The sequence below is a fragment of the Meriones unguiculatus genome, chromosome 6 (genome assembly GCF_030254825.1).
Source record: "Meriones unguiculatus strain TT.TT164.6M chromosome 6, Bangor_MerUng_6.1, whole genome shotgun sequence".
Lineage (NCBI taxonomy): Eukaryota > Metazoa > Chordata > Mammalia > Rodentia > Muridae > Meriones > Meriones unguiculatus.
Window position 1 is genome coordinate 46659075 of NC_083354.1, and position 23529 is coordinate 46682603.

A 23529-nucleotide genomic window follows, 5' to 3' on the forward strand; every position below is an offset into this window, starting at 1 on the left:
TTATCAGAGAAGAAATTTAAATGACCAAGAAAAGAGAAACTTGAAACAAAGTTTTCACATTTACCAAAATTAAAGACTATCAAACAAAATAATAGGTCTTTTTTTGCACATCAAACTAGTAAGAATGAAGAGAGAGAATGGAAAAAGGAAAAAGGAAAGAAGAGGAGAAGAAAAGGCACTAAAGTATGGAAGCTGTACATTGTCAAGTAAGGTTTTATTTGTAGAATGGTCTGGTCAATGCTAATATAAATTTCCTAGAATGTAATTTGTTAATATTTTGAAGAAGATATCTAAAAATGTATATCATTTGATTTGGTAGCTACAGTTCTATAATCTATCCTTGGACAACAATCAAGAACTATAGAACATTTATATAGAATGATATTCATCTCAGTGTAATTTGACATAGGAGGGAAATACCTGAATGTTAAATTACTAGACTGTAAAAATACAATTACTAAATGTTCTTAAAAATATATAACACCTTAGGAAAATATTATGCTGCTATAACATAGACAAAATAATGGGAATATAAAACTATACTTTGAAGTTGAAGCACTTTCATGAAATTTTGTGTTTCCAATTCTGAGTATGTGTGTGTATGTGTATGTTTTATGGTTTATAATATGTGCATATTATGGTATGTTTTATGGTTTATGTGTATATATAATTTTACAGATATGTTCTAACTAACTGATTCCAAAGTATGTGTTTTTTACACTTTGAAGCTATAATTTTTCTAAAATAAATAATGTCCTTTTCTCTTTTTGTGGTGCTGGCAATTGAACTTAGGGGTCTTGTGCACCTTAGCAAAGAACCCTATCAACTTCACTACAGCCTCAGTCCTAAATAAAGAACCTGAGAATATTCTTAATGTTACTTTTTAAAAAGCAAACTTGGAGGGCCATAAATATGGATCAGTGATTAAGAACACTTGATGCTCTGGTTCCAGAGAACCCGATTTTCGTTCTTAGTACCTAAGTGAGGTGGCTTACAACCGTTTGTAACTCTAGCTCCAGGGGATCTGAGACTTCTGGCCTCTGCAAGCGCATCTACACACCCACCCACATGCACACACATGTACCTACAACGTAGAAGGAAAGAGGGGGTTACTTTATTTTAAATTGAGAGCGGGCCTGCACATTAGTGGTAGAATGTTTGCCTAGTATGCAAAAAACCCTAGGCTCACCCGGTAATGCCAGGGAACCAAAGAACAATCTGGACAACTTGCCAAACCTCAGCAAACAAAGAACAAAGAGTCCCCGTCGGATTGAAAGAGTCCTACAGCCCTAGAGCACTGAGAGGGGTGCCCGTGCATTCACAGAGGTAGAGTAAGGTCGACACTCAAATGGGAAGGCAGCGACACAGGAAAGAAACTGCAGGCGGATGTTTGGTAAATACTACCATAAAAGTCCAAAATAAAACGATAGGAACAGAACCCACGCATGAACTAAGATAAAAATGTAACACAATTAAGGGAGAGTCACTGAAGAATTTTTAAGTTAACATTCAGCGCATTAAAGATTGAAGGGTAGCTGATGACTTATGTAGAAAGGACACTATTTTCTTTGAGGATGGAGTTTTATTTTTCAATGTGTGTATATCCTCTCTCTGTGTCTGTCTCTCGCTCACTTGCTCTGTGTGTGTATGTGCATGTGTGTGTCTGTCTGTCCGTCTGTCTGTCCAGGTGTCATGGCACACAGGTCAAGATCAGAAACAATTTAGTGAGAGTTGCTTCTCTTTTTCCACCATGCAAATCTCAGGAATCAAGTCAGGTCCTCAGGCTTCGCAGCATGTGCCTTGACCTCCTGAGCCATCTCTCCAGCCTCAGCCCCTTTTGTGGGGTTATTAACTCACAAAGACTTAGAGTTTGGAAAGAGGTGAAATATGTTATAGCAATGCATACATGCAGGGTATTTTCAAATAAATAAATAAGTAAATAAAAGATCAAAGGTATAAAGACGTATAATTCTTGCCACAGATACTAAAAACGAATTTGTAAAAATCCCAGTATCTACTCAACACATGCTTAGCGCCTTCAGAGACTCCATGAGCAGAACTGGAGCAGCAGCTTCCATTCTAAACTGCATGGGTTTGGCTATATTTGTGTCTGTATGTAAAGCAAAAAGCCGTTATTTTTATATTTATTTATTTTATTAGTATGGGCGTTTTGCCTGCATGTATAAATGTATGCCTTCCTGGAGGTGCCCTCAGCAGTCAGAAGAGGGTATTGGACCACTGGAACTGGACTTACATGTGATTGTGAGCTGCCAGGTGGGTGCTGAGAACCAAACCCACCTACATCCTTTGCAAGAACACCAAGTGCTCTTAACCACTGAGCCATCCCTCCACCCCTCAACCCAGCTTCCTTCTTACTCCAAAGCACTACAAGTCGCTATTAAAAAATCAGAAGTGGACTTAGCATGTTCCTGTATCATGACTATGAAATCCGATCAACTCTAGAATATTATCAAGATAGAGAAATAAAAGACACGTCAAGTGGAAAGGTACTCTTAGCCAGGCTTGGATGGATAAGAAACCCAGACAAAGTAACGGGTGTAAAAAAATGCTTCAGTATTCAAGAGCAGCCCTCCAGGTTGCCCTCGGCATGGCAGAATCAATTCTCAGCTTTTCCAGCTGTGCTTCCCAGGCCACACATCCTAAATTGTTTAAAGCATTTCCCACTACCCTTGATTCTGTCTCCTTAAATGGCATTGCCTTTTTTTTTTTTTTTTTAATTTTTAAACTAAGACTATGAAAGTCCTGAGACTAGCATTTCTGTGCTTTTACCTCCCATCCCACTAAAATGAAGGGATCAATTCACAGGAAAAAACAAAACAAAACAAAACAAAAAACCTGCATCCAGCTGTTCTGTGTCCAGCTGTTTCCACCTGTGTCTGTAGAGTCACAGCTGGGGCTACATATGCCATGGGCATAGCAGCTCTGCCATGTGGTAGAATAAGAGGCGTTTTGGGCTCTGGCCTCAGATCTTAAGGCAAAGCTCCCCAGCCTTAGGTACACCTTACATCCTGATACTTGGTCACTGAGCCCAGTGGCTCCCAAGAACCTTTATGATTTCCTGAAGGAAGGAGCGCCTGATGGGAAGCTCTTAGAATCCATGAGATTTCCCAGAGTATAGGAAAATATCTAAGAAGGCAACTTCTGGCAAGCTTTTAGACAGCTTCAGAGTTGAGGAGATGGGAGTGGGGATGGAAGCTAACCAGCCAGAAAAGCAACATGATCAGAAGGTTGAAATGGTCAGGTCCTGGTCCCTTAGACAACTGGAGAAGGGAGAGACACTGAAGATTGGGTTGGTCACCAATGGCTTGTTCAGAAATCAACCATTCCCATGTAATGAAGGCCTCATAAAACAAAACAACAATGAGAGAAAGTCATAATTTTAAGGACGACTGAGCTGCAGTTAATGTTTAGTGCACAAAGAGGATATGGAAGCCCTGAACCCCTTCAACCACACCTAGCCTTCTCCTCCAGCAAGATGTCTGTCTTAACATCTTTTTAAAGAAATGAGTTAACATTTGCCGGAATTCTCTAAGCCAGGCTAGCAAAAATTAATTGGACCAAAGGAAAGGGCCGTGGGAAGCCCTGTAATGGCAGGTTGATCAGAAGTACAGATCACAATCTGGAACTCCCGATCAGCATCTGAAGTACAGGGCAGTCTTGTGGAACTGGGCTCTGAAGCTGTGGGGGCTGACACCATGTCTAGATAGACATGGAGTGGGAAAGGCCAACAGCTGTTCCTTGTTAAGCCACAGTGATCTCGGAACAGTTGGGACTCTAACCGCCATAGTTGGCAAAGACTCAATCCATCCTTAGTGGATACCAGCTGGCTTCTCTATGGGCAATATCAGACCCTGTAGGTTAGGGGTTCAGTCCCCAAGACTTCTCCCCACTTCAGATGCTAGCTTCAAGCCCTGGAGTTGGGATATAAACTGGAATCTCAACATTTCTATCCTTGGTTTCAATCATGTTGCTCCAGGAGAAGACAATGCAGGGAAGTTTGCTGACATTTGTTGGCTTACTATGAACACCAGTACAAAGGATTAGAAGAAAAGATGCATAAAATAAGGGATGGAGAGAGCCACAGAGCTCCCATGCCCTCATCAATCTCCCCACTCTCCAGGAAAGCTCCATTGATCCAGGTATCCAGAAGCATTCCAATCCAAGCCCTGTTATTTATGGCGTTTTGTTTTGGTTGGTTGGTTGGTTTCGTTTAGGCTTTTTTTTTTTTTTTTTTTTTTTTTTTTTTGAGACAGGGATTCTCTTAAGTAGCCGTGGCTGTCCTAAAACTTGCTCTGTAGACCTTGAACTCACATAGAGCTGCCTGGCTCTGCCTCCTGGGGGCTAGGGTTAAAGGTATGCACCTCCACACAGGGCTCTTTGTGGGTTTTTAAGAGTACGTCATTGCATTTCATCCTGAGAGAAGAGGTGTAAAGACCTGGCAAGGCCTGTCTGCTCAGATTCTCTTCAGCAATTCCTTGCAAACATTCTTTCCTCCCAGAACAGGGTCAGAAAGAGCCCGTACATGCTAGTGACCATTCTCCATGCCGCAACAAAAAGCAACTTAAGGGAAGAAATATTTATCTGCGTTCACAGTCTAAAAGGATTCATTCCAAAGGCAGGGAAGGCATAGCAACAAGAGCACAGGCGACTCTGTGTCCTACAACCAGGAAGCACAGAGAGATGAATGCTTGGCGTAAGCTCTCTTCCCCCTCCCCCTGTCATTCAGCCTGAGACCCAGCCTGCACGGTGGTAGCACACACATTCAGGGTGGGTCTTCTCTACCCAGTAAAACCTGTCTAGGGAGAGACACTTGGAAGATACAGTCAGAGGTGTTTTCTAGGTCTTTGCAAAGCCAGTCAGGTTGACAATGAACCTTGACCACCACGATTTCTGACAGCCAGTGCTTATGACCAAAGCCAGAGCTTCATGGAACAAAGAGGCTGGTGGTGGCCGCTTCTGAGACAGAACAAAGATGGATGACTGGTCTTCTGTGAATAATTGTGCTGCTTAGAATGTGTGCCAAAGCAGTACAAGCTAGAGTCAGCTAAGACAAGGGAATGCCAGTTGAGGAATTTCCTCCATCAGACTAGCCCGCAGGCAAGTCTGTGGAGCATTTTCTTGATTAGTGATTAATGAGTGAGCCAGGAACTGTAGTTGGAAAACTAAGTATACATAGAAGATTACCCAATGTCAGAATTTAACTGAATTTTGAGACGCCCAGAGAAGCGGTTGGTATGGGAAGAGACTACCTGCATATTGGGACACCAAAAATGGGCCTTCATTGTTAAGTGTGAAAACAAGAAGGCAACTTGGTTTGCCCTTGTGGTGATTTGAATGAGAATGGTCCCCATAGGCTCATATGGCTGCAGGCTTAGTCCCCAGTTGGTGAACTGTTTCAGGAGGATAAGGAGGTGTCCCCTTGTTGGAGTAGGTGTGGCCTTACTGGAGGAAGTGTGTCACTGTGGTTGGCTTTGAGGTTTCGGAAGCCAGTGCCTGACCCAGTCTCTTTCTCTCCCCTGCCCACCGGAGTTATGGATGATGTGAGCCACCGTGTGGGTGCTGAGAACCAAACCTGGGTCCTCTCTCTGTAAGAGCAAAAAGCACTCTTGATGGCTGAAACGTCTCTCCAGCCCTGCTTGTCTTTTTACTTTATTTTTTTACTCTTTGGGAATTTCATACACATGAACAATGTCTTTGATTATGTCCGCCCACCCCCACTTCCTGTCCCCAACCCCTTCTAGATCATCCATGCCCTCCTCCCAATTTCACCTCCTCTTTTTTTTAATACCCCTCCAGCTACTTTCCTCATTGCTGTGACCAAACACCTGACAAGAAGCATTGTAAGGAATGTTTTATCTGGGTTCACCATTCTGGAGCACAGTCCACCATGACAAGAAAGGCACAGGAGCAGCTGGTCACATTGACCCCTCCTTGACAAAACAGAAAGAACTCAGGAGGTGGAGCCAGGCTGTGAAACCATGACAGCCTTCCTCCAGTAACCCACATCCTCCAAACAGCTCTGTTGCCTAAAAGCTTTCACAACCTTCCACAAAAGAACAACTAATTAGAAGCCAAATCCTCAAACCCGTGAGCCTATGAGGGTCATTCTTCATTCACACCACACCATTTATTTAAGATTATCAAATTAGATTTCTTTCTCATTCTGGCACACATCCCATCACCAGCTATTTCAGGAGGGAGGCTTTGGCTTGCAGTTAGTTAAGTCCCCGTTGTTCTTCCACCTACACCAAACCACGTTCGTTGTATGGGGAATCAAACAGGCTGTATGACAGAGACGGCTGCAGAAGGTTCTGATGTAATAGAAGGGTTCTAGAAAGCCTATGTAAATTCTGACACCCTTGGGTATCCATTAACCAAATGAGAATTAGCATGTAGTAAACACTGATGTGTTAGGGGTAGGAATGTGGCTCATTCAGTGTCCATTTTTTGTTGTTTGTGTGTATGTGGTTTCAGGGATGACCACTTGTATTGATTATCCATCTGGGAGCTCCTCCTTGGGAAAGACAGATTCTCCTCTCAGCAATCAGCAATTGTCTATAGTTCTTTGTCCAGGAGTGGGACCTCGTGAGAGTGTTCCCCTTCCCCGTTAGCTTGTATATTGATATTGTACCAGACTAGTCTATACAACAACCGCCTCCAGGAAAGACTTTTCGCAGCAGATCTTGGTATTCTGGCTCTCACAGTCTTTCCACCTGTCTTTGCCAATGTTCCCTGCATCATAAATGCAGGAGCTTTGAGGTTTGGGGTGGGGCTCCCTTGAGCCATTGATCTTTGCACTGGAGCCAGTTGTGGCTTTCCACGATGGTCTCCATTTTCTGTAAAGGGAAGCTTCTTTGATGAGGAGTGGTAGCTACATTTATCTGTGGGTATAATGATATGATTTAGAATGTACTTGAACCCTTTTATTACAAACAGGAAAAATTTACGAGGACAGCTGTCTGTAGGCAGAGTCCAGGAGGCAGCTGAAGTCAGCTTTGTTCAGCCTCAGGGATCAAAGCCAATGGTTCCTTTCCATTCAGGAGTCTCACAACAGTTATCTAATGTCTGCTTCATCTCACCCAAGCCTGCATTTCCTCATTGAGAAAAATCAGGAAAAGGTAGACCCTTTCATCTCAAGAGGAAATAGAAGCAGTTAGGGCCAGTTTCCCAAACCTTAGAGTCAGAGCTGGGGATCAAAGGGAGGTCAGTGAACTTTAGGCACTAAATTCAAGGGAGGTCAAAAACCTCTAATATCAACATTACTGGTCTACGAAACATTAAAACGAAAAATAGTGGGTCCTCTTTCTTGTGGCGGTTGGTCATGTCAAGACCAACTGAATTTCTCCTCCCCAGCCCATCGAAAAGGATCATGGAGGCAAATGCAGTACTTTCTACAGAAGCACGCAGTCACAGAAGTAGCTGCTGATGCTCCAGGTGAAGAATGGAAGGGTTATGTGGTCAGAATCAGTGCTGGCAGTGACAAACAAGGTTGCTTGTATGGGGGAATGATGAAGCAAGGCATCTTGATACATGGCAGACAGAGTGAAGCTGCCAGTGAATAAGGAGCATTCTTGTTATGGACCAGGAGACTGGAGAAAGTGCAGGCCTCTTTGTGGACGCTCTGAGGATGCCAACGTGAGTGTTCTCAGCTTGATGATCGTAAAGACAGAAGGACAATCCCAGACTGACAGATGCTACTGGACCTCCAGTTTGGGGGCCCAAAAGAGCTAGCACAATCTGAAAGCTCCTCAATTCCTCTAAAGAAGATGAGGTATGATAATATGTTGACAGAAAGTCCTTAGACCAAGGAGATAAGAAGCCCAAGACCAAACCCCCATGAGTCAACTTGTTATTTCTGCAACACAAACGCCTACATATTGCTCTGAAGAAACAATGTGCTAAAAGAAATAGGAGGCTGCAGAATATGCTAAACTTTTGGCCAAAAGAATGAAGGAAGCCAAAGAAATACACCAGGAACAGATTGCCAAGAGACATAGGCTGTCCTCTCTGAGAGCTTCTACTTCTAAGTCTGAGTCCAGTCAAAAATAAGTCTTTAAAAGAAAAAAATAAATGATCATATATATGACTATATATGACTATATATACATATATATATAATATATATATATACATATATGTGTGTATATAATGGGGTGGGTGGTTTATGGTTAGTGAGATGGCTAGTTGGGCAAAATCGCCTGCCACCAAGCCTGAAAACCTGAGTTCAATCCCTGGTACGCCACTGGAGGAAGGAGAGACCCTACTCCTGAAAGTTGTCCTCTGATAAAATAAAAAAAAAAAAAATTAAAGTTACTCTTAAACAGTCCAGGGTAAGCAAGCATCCATTTTAAGAGAAGACAGGATGGACAGTGCTGACATTTTTCATTTTGTCTCGGGCACCACTACATCCTAGCAGTATTCATCTGAAATTACTGTTTCTTTATTCCTGAAAGAACCATGAACCTGTTTTTGCATATGATTAAGTTTAAGAATCACTTAGAAGATGATCACTGATATTTCTCTCTTGCCTTCTGGGCTGGTACAGCCAGTGAACCACACCACCTTTTGGGGGGATGGAAGGGAGCCAGAGAGCAAGGACGGAACCCAACCTCATGTATAACTGCATGACCTGGGAGGTGACCCCAGGCCTGGCTGACACTGAATTGCAGCCTTGTGAGAGGCTTTAAGCAAAGTCATTTTTAAACCATCCCTAAACTCTTGGCCCAGGAAAAATGTCAGATGATAATTACAGGTCATTTAAAGCCACTAAGTCTGTGTTTATTTGCTTCAAAGAAATAAATAACCTTAACATCCTAGGTTTTCATGTACCAATATGGATCATTGTTTTTCCAACTCATTCAATCATGATTTCCATCAGTGTTAAATCTCTACAAAATGTTTACTCATTAATGCACGCTCCTATTATCATATTTATATTAAACAGAATATGGGCTACACATTAAATTGTTTTCATAAATACATCTTCATTGGTTGTGCTCTGAACTATTTTCATAGCCACTTTATTGGCCTATACCATATATACCACACAAATTTCCCCATCTAAAATAAACTAGTCAATGGTTTTAGGACATTCAGAGTTGTGCAAGTCACAGAGAATTGTCACAAGGCCCTTTGACTATCAATACCATCTGACCCTTCTCTCCCTTCCCCACACCAAGACTAATCTACATGCTGTCTCCTAAGATCTTCCTATTTGAGACACTGAATGTAAGCAGAATCATGCAGCGTGTGGTCTTTGCTGGGCGCTTTCTCAGAGGGTTTCAAGGTTCATCCATGCTATAACATGGATTAGTACTTTGTTCTTCTTGTGGCCAAAGAATATTACATTTAAAAAGGATCTGTTATAAAACAGATTTCCCCTGGCAAGGCCCACCTCCTTTACAGTTAGACAAATGTAAGTTTCATTTAGTTTCTTTTCTTTGAAAGTGTTTGCCTATATAATGAGCTCCCTGAGGTATATACACCTTACTCTAGTGATGTCATATTTGGAGACACTAAATGATAAAAAAAAAAATGTTTTCTATGTCATGGACAAAAGAAAAGACATACATACAATCACCCACACACACTCACACCTGTAGTCATACTCAAACACCACACACACACACACACACACACCACTCATACACACAGCTAGATTAAAGGCAGAAAACTTATTTTAAACCCACCATATATTAAATGTTGCCTAAGAGCAGTCACTTTAGATCAAGGTACAAATATAGTAATTTGCCTTTATCATCACAGTTGGCTCATCAATACTATCATTGACTAGAAGTCTATGAGGTGCTGAGAGTCCAACAGAATAATTGTGAAGATTTTCAGCATCCAGACAGGTTAGGCAGCATTCCTACCTGGTGAACAGCTATAAACTCTGGCCCCAACCCATCTGCCCATCAGCAGTACATTCAGAGCTCTTATGGCCCTTGATCTACCTAGAATCATCACAGATTTTCCTATAAATTTTTATTCATTGCCATAGATTTGCATCATCCAAATGCCCCCCCCCCGCCATATGCTGAGTTAATTCCTCCCAAATCTTTTACATATTTGCTTGTTTGTTTATTCGTTTGATTTTTGTGTGTGCCACAGCATGTGTGTATAGAGGCCGGAGAACAACTTGAAAAGTTGGGTCGCTTCTTCCATCGTGCGTGTGTTCTGGGAATTGAACTCAAGTCATCAGGCTTAGCAGCAAGCACTTTTACACACTTGGCCATCTTCTCAGCCCATCCTCTTCAGAGCTTAAAAAATTGTTTCACCTCACTCAACTCCCAACCTATCTGAGGACAACCTTGACCAAAGAGCCACCTTCACCTTATGAGGACCTGCCTGAAACCTGGCTACTACAGAAGTGAAATCAACCTTGGCTCCCTTACCCCAATTCCACCCAAAACACCCGGCAGGGCCAGCTTGACTTTCATTAACATTGCATTGTCATCTAATTTCTCCCTCTGCCCAGCCCTGATAATTTTCGTTCCCCCTCTTCCTGTTGGTCACCAGAGCACTCACTAATGAGCTTCCGGTATGCAAGCCTATCTCTGAGCACGCGCTTTCCGAAAAGCCCTAAGCTGTTCCAATGAGGGGACTTCTTAGCCCTGCACTAGCCAGAGGTTGGCTGTCCACGGAGGAAGAAGCAAGCGGTAGGGTAGAACACGTGATTTAGACAGTACTGCATTCTAATCATGGGAAACTACTGCTGGCCTTGGCTCAGATAAAAGCATTAATTTTTTGTCTTTTAAACAAGCCTCTCTTAAAAGGCAAAAACACAGTTCTAGCCTCAAAAAGGATAAGAAATAGTTTTATTCTGGAGTCAAATTGGAGTGACCCTGGCCTGGGGACAGTTTTAGGTTACCCCAAATTCTAGGTTTCAGCATGGTAACAGTTTCATGAAGCTTTGTAGAGAGAAACTGAAGGAAGCCATGAATCAAGACAGCTTCGGGTACACTGGTGGGAAGATTAAGGAGGCGGTTAGAACAGAGCAGGGAAGCTTCTACTCTTGGCATCAGATGCTGTCTGATGACAGTGTCAGCACTTACGTCTGTGGGTGTGAGGGTCATTCCAAAGACTTACCTGATAGACACAAGAACGTTCCATCCAGAGGTAGGAACTAAATAATTGTTAAAGGGACTAACGACCACCCAAAACACTCCTGCCCTAAACCTGCAACGCTCCAGTTTCTACACATCACTGACGTTCTGATCAGTGGGTCAGCCTTAGAAGTTACAGCTTCTTTCTGGAAAATTTTTATTTGTATTACTATGTCCCAACTAGCCCTGATTCTTTCCAACATCTCCACAGAAGAGCCTGAACTGTGTTTTGTTTTGTTGTTTTGTTTTGCTTTGCTTTTTCTTACTTGAAGTTCTTTCAGACTCAAGTTCATAGTATTCGCACTTGTGTACATGTATGGGGTTTGTGCCTGTAGGAGAAGGAGCCCTTGAAGATTAGGAGTGTGGGAATCTCCCTGCAGATGGAATTGGGTCCTAGGAATTGAGCTTGGCAAGAGCAATACATGTTCGGTACCAGTGAGGCATCTCTCTAGCCCAATGATTATTTTATTGTTTATTTTAAAATTTGCTTCTTTATTAATTATACGTGTGTGTGCGAGGGTACCTGTGGAGGCCAGAAGAGGATGTCAGATCCTTTGGAGCTGGAGTTACAGATGACTGTGGTCCACCTGACATGGATTCTGGGAACAGAACTGAGGCCCTCTGAAAGAACAGCAAACACTCAACACTGAGCCACCGCCCCTGGTTCTGCCTTGTTCTTGATGTTACGAGTAAGTCCAGGGTCACAAAGAAAGAAACTGCCACTCCAATTAAAGCATCCGGACCAGGCAACAGTGCATCTGTGATGAGGCGGGTGCACCACCCACAAGAGGGAGAGCAAGCATGTGGGGACTAGATGGCCCTTTGGTTATTTTCTAACACAGGCGATGACTTTCTTTCCTGAATTGTTTGGGATACGACCTCACCGCCTTCCTTGATTGCCTCATTTGAAAAAAATCTGTGGTAAGGAAATGAAGGAAATCAGGAAGGGGCCACCTAGATTTGGGAATGCAGCAAGGCCTCCTGGGGGTGGAGGAATTAGAACATTTGCATCAAGGTTTTACAAGGTAGAGAAGATAAACACATTTGCATCCCATGTGGTAAATGCAAGTTTTGCAGTTTCTGACACTCACACACAAAAAGCTAATATTTCATGTTTCTTAAAATGTTATCATTTGGGAGGGACAAAAACACCCAAAGGAGATACCACAGAGAAAGTACCCAGGCTGTGAAACAGGCAGCCTTGAACTACAGCTTTTATCAGGAAGGGCAAAGGACATAACTACAAGAGCCCGACGCATGACCCAATCGTGGAACAAGGAAGGAGACAGAAGGAGAAAGGGAGGCTGAAACCTGAGAATTTAGGATGGTCCGTGGAGTTGGGGATCCAGAACTAGTTGGAGAGTTGGAGCTAAGTAAGCCTGTGTGAACAGTAGTTGGTGGAGACTCGCGTCTGTTACCAAGTGAACACTGCAGGCTTTGATATGATACAGCAACTCATGTCTGCCCTGGTCTGGATGTGCTAGTTGCTTCTGTTCTTGTCGTGACCAGCCTCCTGACAGGAGGCAACCCAAGAGATGGAAGACTTGTTCAGGCTTAAGTATTAAGAAGGTCCAGTTTCTCCTCGCAGCAGGCAGCTTCATTGCTGCAGGATCTCACAACTAAGACTCTTTACATCTTGACGGAACAGGAAGCAGAGAAGTGGTGCCCAGCTATAAAACCTCCAGGCTTGTCCCTAGTAAACCATTTCTTGCAGCCAGGAGGCTTCACCTCTTCAGGGTTTCACAACCTTCTAAAATAGCCACACACGCTGGGAACCACGCGTCAAAACTCGTGAGTCTATGGGAGACATCGCAAACCACAATGCTGGGAAGTCTCGGTCTCCATCCCTTTTGCCTTGCACCCACCTTCTCAGGGCTGAGAACCACAACGGAGCTGTTTGGCAGAGGATGCAACCGGCAAAGAGAAGCTCACACATCCTACCACACAGACCGAAGGCCTTACTTCCGCATAGCAGAAGAACCACAGCTCTCCCACACACACCGCCTTCCGGGCTTCCTATGACCACACGGCAATACAGCCTGCTGTCCCGGTAAAGTTAATGAAATGCTGAGGATGTTGTGGGCAAACCATTGTTCTCCCACTATCCTTGGGGCAGAGACATTGCAGAAGGCCGTTCCACCCACATCACCTGCAGATTCCCAGAGTGCCTTTCCAGAAGGTGTTGTTTCATCCGGTGATGAGACTGACCTGGTGAGAACAAACCGAAAGACAAGCTTCCTCCGTGCATACTGTTTTCTTCCACAGAGTCCCAGTGAGATCATGGCTAGAGAGTCAAGAGTGTGTTGCCCCCAGAATGAAAGGTTCGTAACACAAGTTGATGACTGTCAAAGCAAAGCAGTGTGGGCTTCTTTGGCTTTGCTTGTTTCCGTTTTGGCTTGTGTTCTTTACTGTTTGTTAGTAGCATATGTAAGCCACACATCATAATGGGTTTCACTGCCACGTTTTCATTTGTAATGTGTTTCCATTGCATTCACCTCCATACCTGTCTTACTTTCCTCTGCTCTCCCTCAACTGGCTTGCTGCTTGCTCCTTTGTTGCTATTTGCTTTTGGTTTGTTACCTAAGGAGTTTGTTAGGGCTACTGACAGGAGCTTGGAGATAGGGGAGGGACAATCGTGAGTTGTTTTATTTTTGTTTCTTGTTTTCTTTCTTTGTTTGGTGTGGATTCTTTTTTTTTTTAAAGTGGTCTCTAAACCCAATTTTGCATTGCCTCAAATGACCCCAAACGCCTTTAAGCATGAAGAAGAATCTTCAACCTATCTGCAGCCTCACTTTCTTGCCCTTTAAAACACTTTATTGGCTACATGAGAGTTTAAGACCAGACTCCACGCTTGGCAGGAGAACGAGCCTCATCATGTTGATACATGCCCGCAACGGAGGAGGCTGCCTCAAACCCTAAGAGCCAAATCCTCAACCTTCTAGAGGCAGGGAGGATTTCTTCCCAAGCGGCTGCCACCAAGGCACTGCATGGTCACCACCCAGCTATGGAAGAGATAAAGATGAGCTGGAAGCAAAAGAGAAGGCTGGCCAGGAGCTGAGGCCTTGAGATGTTCCAGCTCCGCGGGGCTCTGGGCCTCAGCGTCCTAATTGAAGTGGAGGAGGTTGGGATCTGGAACTCACCTACGACCTGGCAGTATTTGCATGCCAAGTGTTGCCCCACCCATCTTGCAATCCTACTAGGGAAGAATGTGGCTCCGCCTCCCTGTCACTCTCTTGATTAAATAGGCACTTCCCTCCAGAAGGCTTCTGAAGTGCAGCACCTCCCACAGCTGCCAGAAGCAGCTCTCTCCCCGACCATGAAAGCTGCTCCTCTACACCTGACCCAGACAGCAAGCCTAGGCCTTGGCTTCTTGCTCCTGCTTTCTCTCTGCCTGGGCCCAGGCCAAGCCAAAGAGTTGAAGTTCGTGACATTGGTAAGTACACTTTTCTGTTTTCCCTGTTACAAGAAAGTCAGAGAAACCAAATGTCACCTTTCATGTTTCCTTCCTGTTATCTGCTTGAGACCAGGCACTGTTCGGCCTCACAAAGTGAATAGTCATGCAAGTTTGCTTTAATGCAGACAGCATTTGAGTTTGCTGTCGATGGTACGTTTCCTTAGCTACTTTAGAGTCACCTTCTGGTCCGATTCCCTTAGACTGACAGGCCATGGCAGGAGAAGACACAGCTAGGGCTGTTCATATGCCAGGAGCTAGCCTGGCTTCTTTCCATTTAATGATCATTTGTTTGCAAATCAAAGAACAGTCACTTTCTGAAGTTAAGTCAGTCCTTCTGTTTATCATGACATTGGAGCATATATTTGTAGTGTATATTTGGTAGCACAAAAGAGAAATAGCACAAATTTCAGAGTGATTATCAGATAAACTGATTTAGTTGATCATTAACACCATAATTTCCCCTACATATGGTGTCTGTGACAAGCCATGAACAAAGAGAGAGAGAAAGAGGGGTATGTGCTGCCTGTTGTCAAGGAAAAAATATATACAGTTGGGTGTAAAAACATATGGAAAGAGCATTTTCAAAGTTACAAGGATTTGCCCTCTCTTTCCCTTTCTCCCTCTCTTCTCCTTCTCCTTCACAGCCTCCATTGGTGTCTACATTTTTTCGATAGAGTAAAAGTTGGCCAATTCGTAAGACACTCAGAAACTACCTTCATGAGTTAGAGAAAGCACACCTCCTACTTAGCACTTTAACGTGATATTCCTCTCCTGTCAGTGAGACATGTTCAGGGCGTTCTTTTGTTTCTACAGAAAAAAAAAAAACAAAAAACTTTCATTTTACATAGATCACGATTCTTAGTCCAGTAAATCTTCACTGGTCATGTGTTCAGAACAAAAGAGGAGAAAACCAAAGCACCGTTGCGTTCTCTCCCCCAAAAACCGTTCGCCAGAGGCATGGCCTCTGTGTTGATAAAGCAGTGCCTTCTGCGGGGACACCCACGTGAGTGACTCTTTCCCTCCCATGCGTGGTCTCCTTGCCAGCGTGCTCATTAGGAAAGAGTAGGGACGGTGTGGTTGGGCTACGATTGTTCTTCCTGTCCTACTGGGCTTGGAACCGGCTGGCTGAATGGCAGCCTTCTCTGAGGCTCCAGAACAGCTTTCTGAGTTCCACCCCAGAGCCCAGGTAACTCTCCTTGGCTGTCAAAAGGCTGTGGGTTTCTCTTCCCTCCCATTCTGCCTCTCCACTCTCAGTTAAAATGTGATAGACCACTACAAGTTAATTCTTCCTTAAGGAAAAAAAAAAAAAAAGCTACAAAGGTAACTCTCTTACAACTCAAAAATTAACCAGTACTGCAGAAAGCAGACCTTGGCTATTCTTCCTCAAGTGGCTTCCTCCTATGAATGGTAAATGACAGGCAATTTAATACATCTTCTTTAGCCTCTAACAAAACAACTTCTCTCTGATATAAGCCAGACGATCCCCTTCTTTTAAAAGATTATAGAAACTATTCTACATAAACAGTTATATTGACCATTCAGAGAAATCCTCAGAAGATCATTAAGAGTACAAATAAAAGAATGGCTAGTCTTTTTATAGACAGGGGCAGGGAGATCTCTGAGTTCGAGGCCAGCCTGGTCTACATAGTGAGTTCCAGGTAATACATACCCCCAAATCTAGTAATCCCATTACCCAGGAGGCAGAGGCAGCAGGATCAAGAATTTCTTCATAGCTAGCGCAAGACCCACCAGCCTGGCCTACGTGAGGTCCTGTCTCAAAAAACAAAACAAAAACAAACAGAGAACAACCAAACATCCACACACTTGGTTCTACATTCAAGGTGAAGATGTAAGTGAGCAGTTGGGCAACTTGATGACAGTCACACAGGTAGAAAAACAGTCTCGAACCTTCACTGCCTGATGCCACTGCCCATGCCCTCACCAATAGATGCCATCTACTGCTGTTGAGCTCGTACAGCCCAGGACCAGGAGCCAGTCTGAAATGACTGCACAGTTTGTAGCATGACCACGACTCCATAATTTTTCCATAATTGAGGAAAAATACTGTCCAACTCTGAAAAGCTGTTTCTGGCAGAAAGAGAAGAAAATTGTCCTTGGTTCTTGTTCTTGCCCGTGAAGAGCCAGTTATCTGTGATTTGTTTTTCTGTTTGGTTGGTTGGTTGGTTGGTTGGGTTGGTTTGGTTTGGTTTGGTTTGGTTTGGTTTGGTTTGGTTTGGTTTGGTTTGGTTTTGTACTGTTGGGGGCTGAATCCAAGGTCTCGTTCATAAATCCAAAGCTTCATACATGACAGACAAGCTGCCAAAAAGTGTACATCCTCAGCCCACTACTGCATTGGACATGGACACACACACACACACACACACACACACCACAGAGCACACGTAGACGTCAGAGAACAGCTTCTCGGAGTTGATCTCTCCTACAAACACCAGGGTCCAGGGACTGAAGTCAAGTCATCAGGCTTGCAGAGCAAACACTTTTACACACTGAGCCATTCAACAGCCCTATAGGATCTTTCATGGGTCTTATTCGTTTGTTTTAGTTTTGTGAGACAATGTTTCTCTGTGTAACCCTGGCTCTCCTGAAACTCACACTGTAGACCAGGCTGGCCTCGAGCTCAGAGATCCGCCTGCCTCTGCCTTCAAGTGCGGAACTTTAAGCTGTGCACCACCACTCTGCTACCCTACATGATCTTTTAAAACAAACTTACTGAGGTATTTCCCATGAAATTGTGGTTTGACCATTTACTAACAATTGGGTGGGAAAAAAAAATAAGTCTGAATGTGTTGAAAGGATCTTTTTTAAGCTGTTTAATAAAGTGTGTCTTTAACAGACACTATAGATGTCAAGGAAGGAATTTACTTGTAAACAGTTTCCTGGGCTGACAGGGGCACCCACCTCCCCAGACTGCAGAGAACTGGTATTTTTAACTTGGTAGAAAGAAGATAGCGAAGGATGCCAAGTCTCAGCACAGGCCTCAGCCAGCTTTGGTAATTACCGCTCAGGGTCAGTCTTGCTTCACCCGTGTACCTACTCATTTCCCACACATGCTCGCTTGCCTTTCTTTCCACAGTAATCGCATACATCATCTTATTCCACCCGAAAGAGAGAATGGCATTGGAAAGCATCTCTCCCTTCAGCCCGGGGGTAGGGGGTTGGTGGTGCTCTCAGACAGACAGAAATTCTGTGTTGCTCCTCTGGGTGTTTATAAAAAAAAAAAAAAAAAAAAAAAAAAAGGAATAATGACTCACCATATGGAGTCTCCTTTTATCCTTCATGGCTGACCTTATTTCTGCAGAGTCTTACCTGAGTCATAGTATAGTCTTGGTGCAACGAGCCTCCAAGCCCTACGCACAATGTCTTCAGTGGGATGAAAAACCTCCCAGTCAATGCCGGGCCTGCACATGATGCTGCTGCACCCTTCCAGGACCAGCCCATCTTCTTCCATCTCACTCCTCAAGGGATTAGCAGTCAGTCCCATAGTTAGTTTTCGAATGCTGTTTTGCTAGAATAGAAGTTGAAAGTGATACCTAGAAAAGCACAGAATTTTTATTAACCCAGTTCCACTACCATTGTCCAGGTCTGGGAGCAGAGACCAGCCATTTAACAGAAACAGCTGAGTTTCTAGCTCCCCCAAACTTAAAGTCGGGGAGCACAATCACGACTAAGCTTTCCAACCTTCATAAGGTTGTCTTCAGTGTCAAGTGACATGATTTATGTACAGAAGTGTGAATGGGTCCAACAGTAAGTGCTGCTGGGGGCCACCATCTAAAATGGAAGGTTTCTAACTTTTCGGATAAATTGGAGATTATCCCCCAGTTAATTTTAAAATTCACCATCTTGCTCACTTTAAGAGTAGGTTTCAACGGTGTAATTGTATCACGGGCTCTTCTACCACCATGCATCTCTGGAATATTCCTTCAAAACTGAAACTTTCAAAACTGAAAACCCATTCCATAGTATCTTCTCATTTTGCCCTCCCCATCCAGACCTGTCCACATTTCAGCTTGTTGGTAGCAAATGACCAAGGATAAGCTATAATTGTGGCCCAACACAAATCTATAAACTCACCTTAAGTTTGTTTTTTTTTTTCAATTTATTTTGCAGAGGACAGTGTCTCATTACAATGTCAGAAGGTTGGACACACCTGCTAAACCCCTGGAAATCATTGTTCTACTTTATGCTTCTATTAGTTAAACTCTTTCCGAATGCCTCCTATTTTTAAAACCATACCATTGTTGTCTGTTGTGACCAGCTTCTGCTGTTTACCATAATGTCCTCAAGGTTTGAGAAGACCCTTCAGTATTGTTAACTGCCTAGGGGCAAAGAAAGGAGACAGATGTTAGACCATTAGCAGCTCTGCTATCATGTAGATGTGTGTAGACCAATCACACAGTTGTTTGCACTCGTGTCTTTCCCAGCTGTTAACTCCAGCTTTATTGCTTTTCTTGGGGAACGTTCAGTTCTGTACATCCAGTGTGCTTTGTAGCCAGAGGTTAGTAGTGAAAACTAAGAGCTACCACACCACAGTTCAGAAGAAGAAAAAGCACTGTGAAGACCTGACGGGATCAGAGTACAGGAAGATCGGAAAGCAGAGGTAATGTTTTCAGTTATGCAACAGGGACCCAGTGGGTTGGGTATAAATGTTGCAGGAAACGGTGCATCGCTAATGACCCCATGAACTCTAATTTGAGTTACTGGAAAGATGAAGATGCAACGGAGAGAGACTAGGGTAAAGGATGTGAAAAAGTAATCTACGCGGTCCTAGGCAGCACTGTATAATATGGCACTGTAGCAGGAAGTGCAGACCCAAGAACCAGACCATTGCCTGAGCAATGCCAGCTCAGCCCAGTGCCGCCTAGGTGGCTCTAGATGCTCCACTTAATGAGTCTGTGATTCATCACTGGAAATGGGGCTAATAACGCCTCGGGGAGTTGTTATGAGGCTTGAGGAAATGTATGAAAAGTCCTAAAGCCACTCGGGTGAGTGTTCGGATCATTGTGACAAGTCCCCAAGTACTAACAAGTCACATGACCAGTTCACTGCCGTGCCAGGCCTTGTTTTTTTTTTTTGTTGTTGTTGTTGTTTTTTTCTAGTTGTTAGTTTTATTCTCAAAAGGATCAAGTAAGTAGTTACGTATCTTTTAAGTTCTTTCCTTTCTTTCCTAGATTCAGGCTTTGGCCCAATAAACACAAGAGAAGCATGTATTAGCCAGTGATTCAGACTCAAAGGTTATTGCTATTTTACTCGGGTATACTGATCCATTTGGTTCCTTCGTGGCTTTTGAAGGGGCACGGTGGAGATGAGGGAGGGAGGGAGGGACTGGGAGGGAATGAGGGATCGGGACACGGCTGAGATACAGAGTTAATAAAATGTAACTGATAAAAACTAAAAATAAAAAAAAGAATATTAAAGTAGGACAATAGAGTGGGGAAAAAAAAAAGGAAAAGACCTTTGATTTGCCTTCATCTTCACTGTTGATGTTTAGACAATGCGTTTGGCCACAGGCATAGACTTTGCAAGACCTGTTTGTCTTTTTGTTTTTAAGTTCAATTGAAGTAGAATTTCAAGTGTAAGTAATAGGTTGAAAGCATCTACCAGACACCAGGTACCTTACATTTCCTACTGAATCTTCCCAGTTATCCAAAAGACATAATACAATCATAATGTTACCTCACAGTCAAAGCTTTCATTGATGTTGTTGTGTTTTATTTTGTTTAGATATAGATCTTTTCTTTAATGGCCTAGCAGTCCATAAATCCAGTTATGGAAGCTTATCTAGAACTTGTGGCTTGGCTTGTAAAGGGAACCACTACATTAGTTGCCCCACTGGAAAAAGAAAAGAAAAAAACAGGTTCTTTTACTCACAAACAGCCTGCCATTCCTTCTCTCTCGTGCATGGCTCCCTAGTCATGAGTGCCTAGGAGCAGCAGGTATCTCTGACAACCAGCAGGTTCTGCAGAGATGTGTTCTGGAAGCCTATGATCCTGAGAGCTGACACTGGCCCAGGCAAGCTTGTAAGCTTGTAAGCTCAGGAAATTCTCTCTGCCTGTTTGTCCACACATTTTTGCAAATTTTCAGGGTGCTGAACTCATTAGAGAGACTGTATTTAGCCCAAAACATTTTCGGTTGCCCACCCAGGCATGCCAAGATTGCAGAGTGGCCCAAATCCAAACGCAAAAGCAGTATGGCTCTTAGGGAAGTACAAGTCGGGGGAGATGATTAGATATTAATAGAGCTGCTTCTTGAAAGAGGAGGCTGTTTTCCTTTGCTCAGTGGGTGACTCCCTGGATGCCGCAAACTACTTCAGCAAGAAAAGAAGCATCTGGGACAGTTGAAGGCGTGAAGAACATTAGTAACAAACATGATAAAAAGTTCCGTGGACTGAACGCATCCTGTGTGCTCTGTACTCACACGTGCTACGTGGGATTCCTAACGTTGCTCTTGCCTGGCAGAAAATGATTTTGTTGCTACCTGGAAAGAGAACGGAGGCGTATAAAACTTTGAGTTCAGTCACTTTCTCACGGTCACCTGGGCCACGGTTGGCAACGCTGGGGTTTGAAACTTGCCCTCGGTAACCAGAAAGATTGCCAGGCATTTCTGTTTACAGCTTGTGCGCCATGTAACACACAGTTTGCACCACTTCTCTTTCCTGAGTGTTTCGTGTTCTTCCTGAGCCCTGAAGAAAGATCTTTCTAGGCCTCTTACATCTTCCTCATGGCCAGTGCAGGATGCGGTTGCCTGCTGCCTCTTTTCACCGCTGATGTCCCTCTTGCCTTTTATGGCATTTACCTTCAGGAATCAGTATTTCTACCCAAAGTATCTTACATTCTAACTATTTATTTATTTCTCAGTTCTTTAAAAGAAGAAAATAGGACTGGGGAGATGGCTCTGTGTATAAAATGCTTGTTTAGGAGTGTGAGCAATGGGGTTTGGATTCAAGGCCATTCCACAGAGTTTATGCTGTCTTGAGTCCTAAATGTTGAAAGGACAACGTGGTGGTTTGTTAGACTCCAGTGTGATCCAAGGGAAAACTCACTATTCCAGAATCAAAGGCAGAAATTGGGATGATAGAAGGGGAAGTTGAGGGCAAGGGGAGGAAGGAAGAAAAGAGGATTGTACAGCATAGCTCATTGACACATGATGATGAAAATCAAAAGCTCTCAGGAAACCAGAGGGCTGAGATCGACATCACCAGCCCGCAGGGAGTTGTAAGAATTACAAGAGATAAAGGAAATCCAGTACGGTGGATCATGCCTGCTATCCCAGTGTTTGGGAGGATGAAGCAGGAGGATGACTGCACGTTCAAACCAGCCTGGACTATGTAGTTAGATCCAGGTATACAGAGGGAGACCTTCTCAAAAACAAACAGTCAAAAGAGATATCAGAGGAAGGGCCCTTTGAAGCATGGAGGGGTGTGTGTTCGAGGAGTTTTCTCAAATTTCTTCCTGTTGCAATCATCACTACTTCTGTGGAAACTCCTGACCTCTAATAAAATATTTATTTAGTTTTCTAAAGGTTTTTATAGAGTAGAATTACTTGACTGAGGTCAGGAGCAATAATGTAGTAGAGTGAGAAGCTGCCCTTCTGTAGACGTAGGAATGCCTAGACAGTCTGAGGGCTGTTGTTGACCTGAGCAGCTCTGAGCTCAAAGGATTCCATCCTCACACGCACACACATGAGCACTTGGGTCTAAGCACACATGGACAGGACATCCACATGCGTTTATGTAAACACACACACACACATGCACAAATGCACATGTGCACATGCAAATCCTAACTTGCAGTCCCTCGCTGGAACAGGGATATTTAGTATTTCTATAGCGCACTCCTTCCAGAAAGTTCACAGCATGAGTCAGCCTCTAATGTAGTGACATTTAAAATCTTCTGTATTGTCTGAGAATGCAATTATCCCTAGATATAGTCAGGATTAACCCCAGTGCCATGCTCTTGATTAATTTTATTTGTTGTTTTATTTTATTTGCGTTTGTGTGAGTGTGTTGTTTTGTTCATTTGAACAAGATTTCATATAACCTAGGCTGGCCTCCAACTCAATATGTAATATTAAGCACTACGCTTGGCAGTTTTATTGTTGGTTTGGGTTTTGGAGAGGATTGTTTGTTTGTTTGTTTGTTTGTTTGTTTGTTTGAAACAAGGTCTGTCTATGTAGCCTTGGCTGTCTTGGAACTTACAATGTAGACCAGGCTGGCCTTGAACTCACAGAGATCTACCTGCCTCTGCTCCTGAGTGTTGGGATTAAAGATATGAACCAACATGCCCAGTCCTGTTTGTTTTGAGACAGAGTCTTAGCAGTATGTAGCTAAGGCTAAACTCTTGTCTCAGTTCCTCTGTTCTGGGATTACAGGTGATTGCCAACCTGCAGGCCAGTGCTCCTTTAATGAAGACACACTTGTTTGTCTGTTTGGGTTGTGTGTGTGTATGTGTGTGTGTGTGTGTGTGTGAGAGAGAGAGAGAGAGAGAGAGAGAGAGAGAGCTTTATTATTTCAATACTACATATCAGATATGATGCCTTGGAGATGGTTTTTTTATAACAAGGTTTGGGGTCTTCTTGTGCAACACACACTCACACACACACACACACACATCTGAATTCTAGTCTTTTAGGAAAAGAGTATATTGAAAAGAGCTTATTAAAAAGAAAATTCCCAGGTCTCAGATCATGCTAACTTAGCTGGGAGGAGGCAGGGAGGTAGGAGATAAGGAACGGGTTTGAAGAAACGAAGCTCTCAATAGTGAGTAGTTAAGAATGCTAGTGTTGAAGGCTGGAAGTGTAGCTCAGTGAAAGATTACATACTCAAAGTTTTGAGTTCAGTCTACACACACACACATAAATACACGGACACACATGCACATACACACACACACCAAAAAAAAAAAAAAAAGACACTGTTGTGAAAGCCACATG

At 43.4% G+C, this 23529-nt stretch overlaps 1 protein-coding gene and 1 pseudogene across 2 annotated transcripts in view; both read left to right on the plus strand.

Moving 5' to 3' along the window:
- Window positions 1-3209: 3209 nt before the first annotated feature.
- LOC132654839 (small ribosomal subunit protein eS6-like) lies at window positions 3210-8070 on the plus strand (annotated as a pseudogene).
- A 6306-nt stretch (window positions 8071-14376) lies between these two features.
- Acp3 (acid phosphatase 3) overlaps window positions 14377-23529 on the plus strand; it is a 45443-nt gene continuing 36290 nt past the window's right edge. For both annotated transcript variants that reach the window (XM_021647797.2, XM_021647798.2), the window contains exon 1: window positions 14377-14559. In XM_021647797.2, coding sequence (XP_021503472.1) covers window positions 14443-14559 — 117 coding nt within the window. In that variant the 5' untranslated portion in view covers window positions 14377-14442. The remainder of the gene's footprint in view (window positions 14560-23529) is intronic.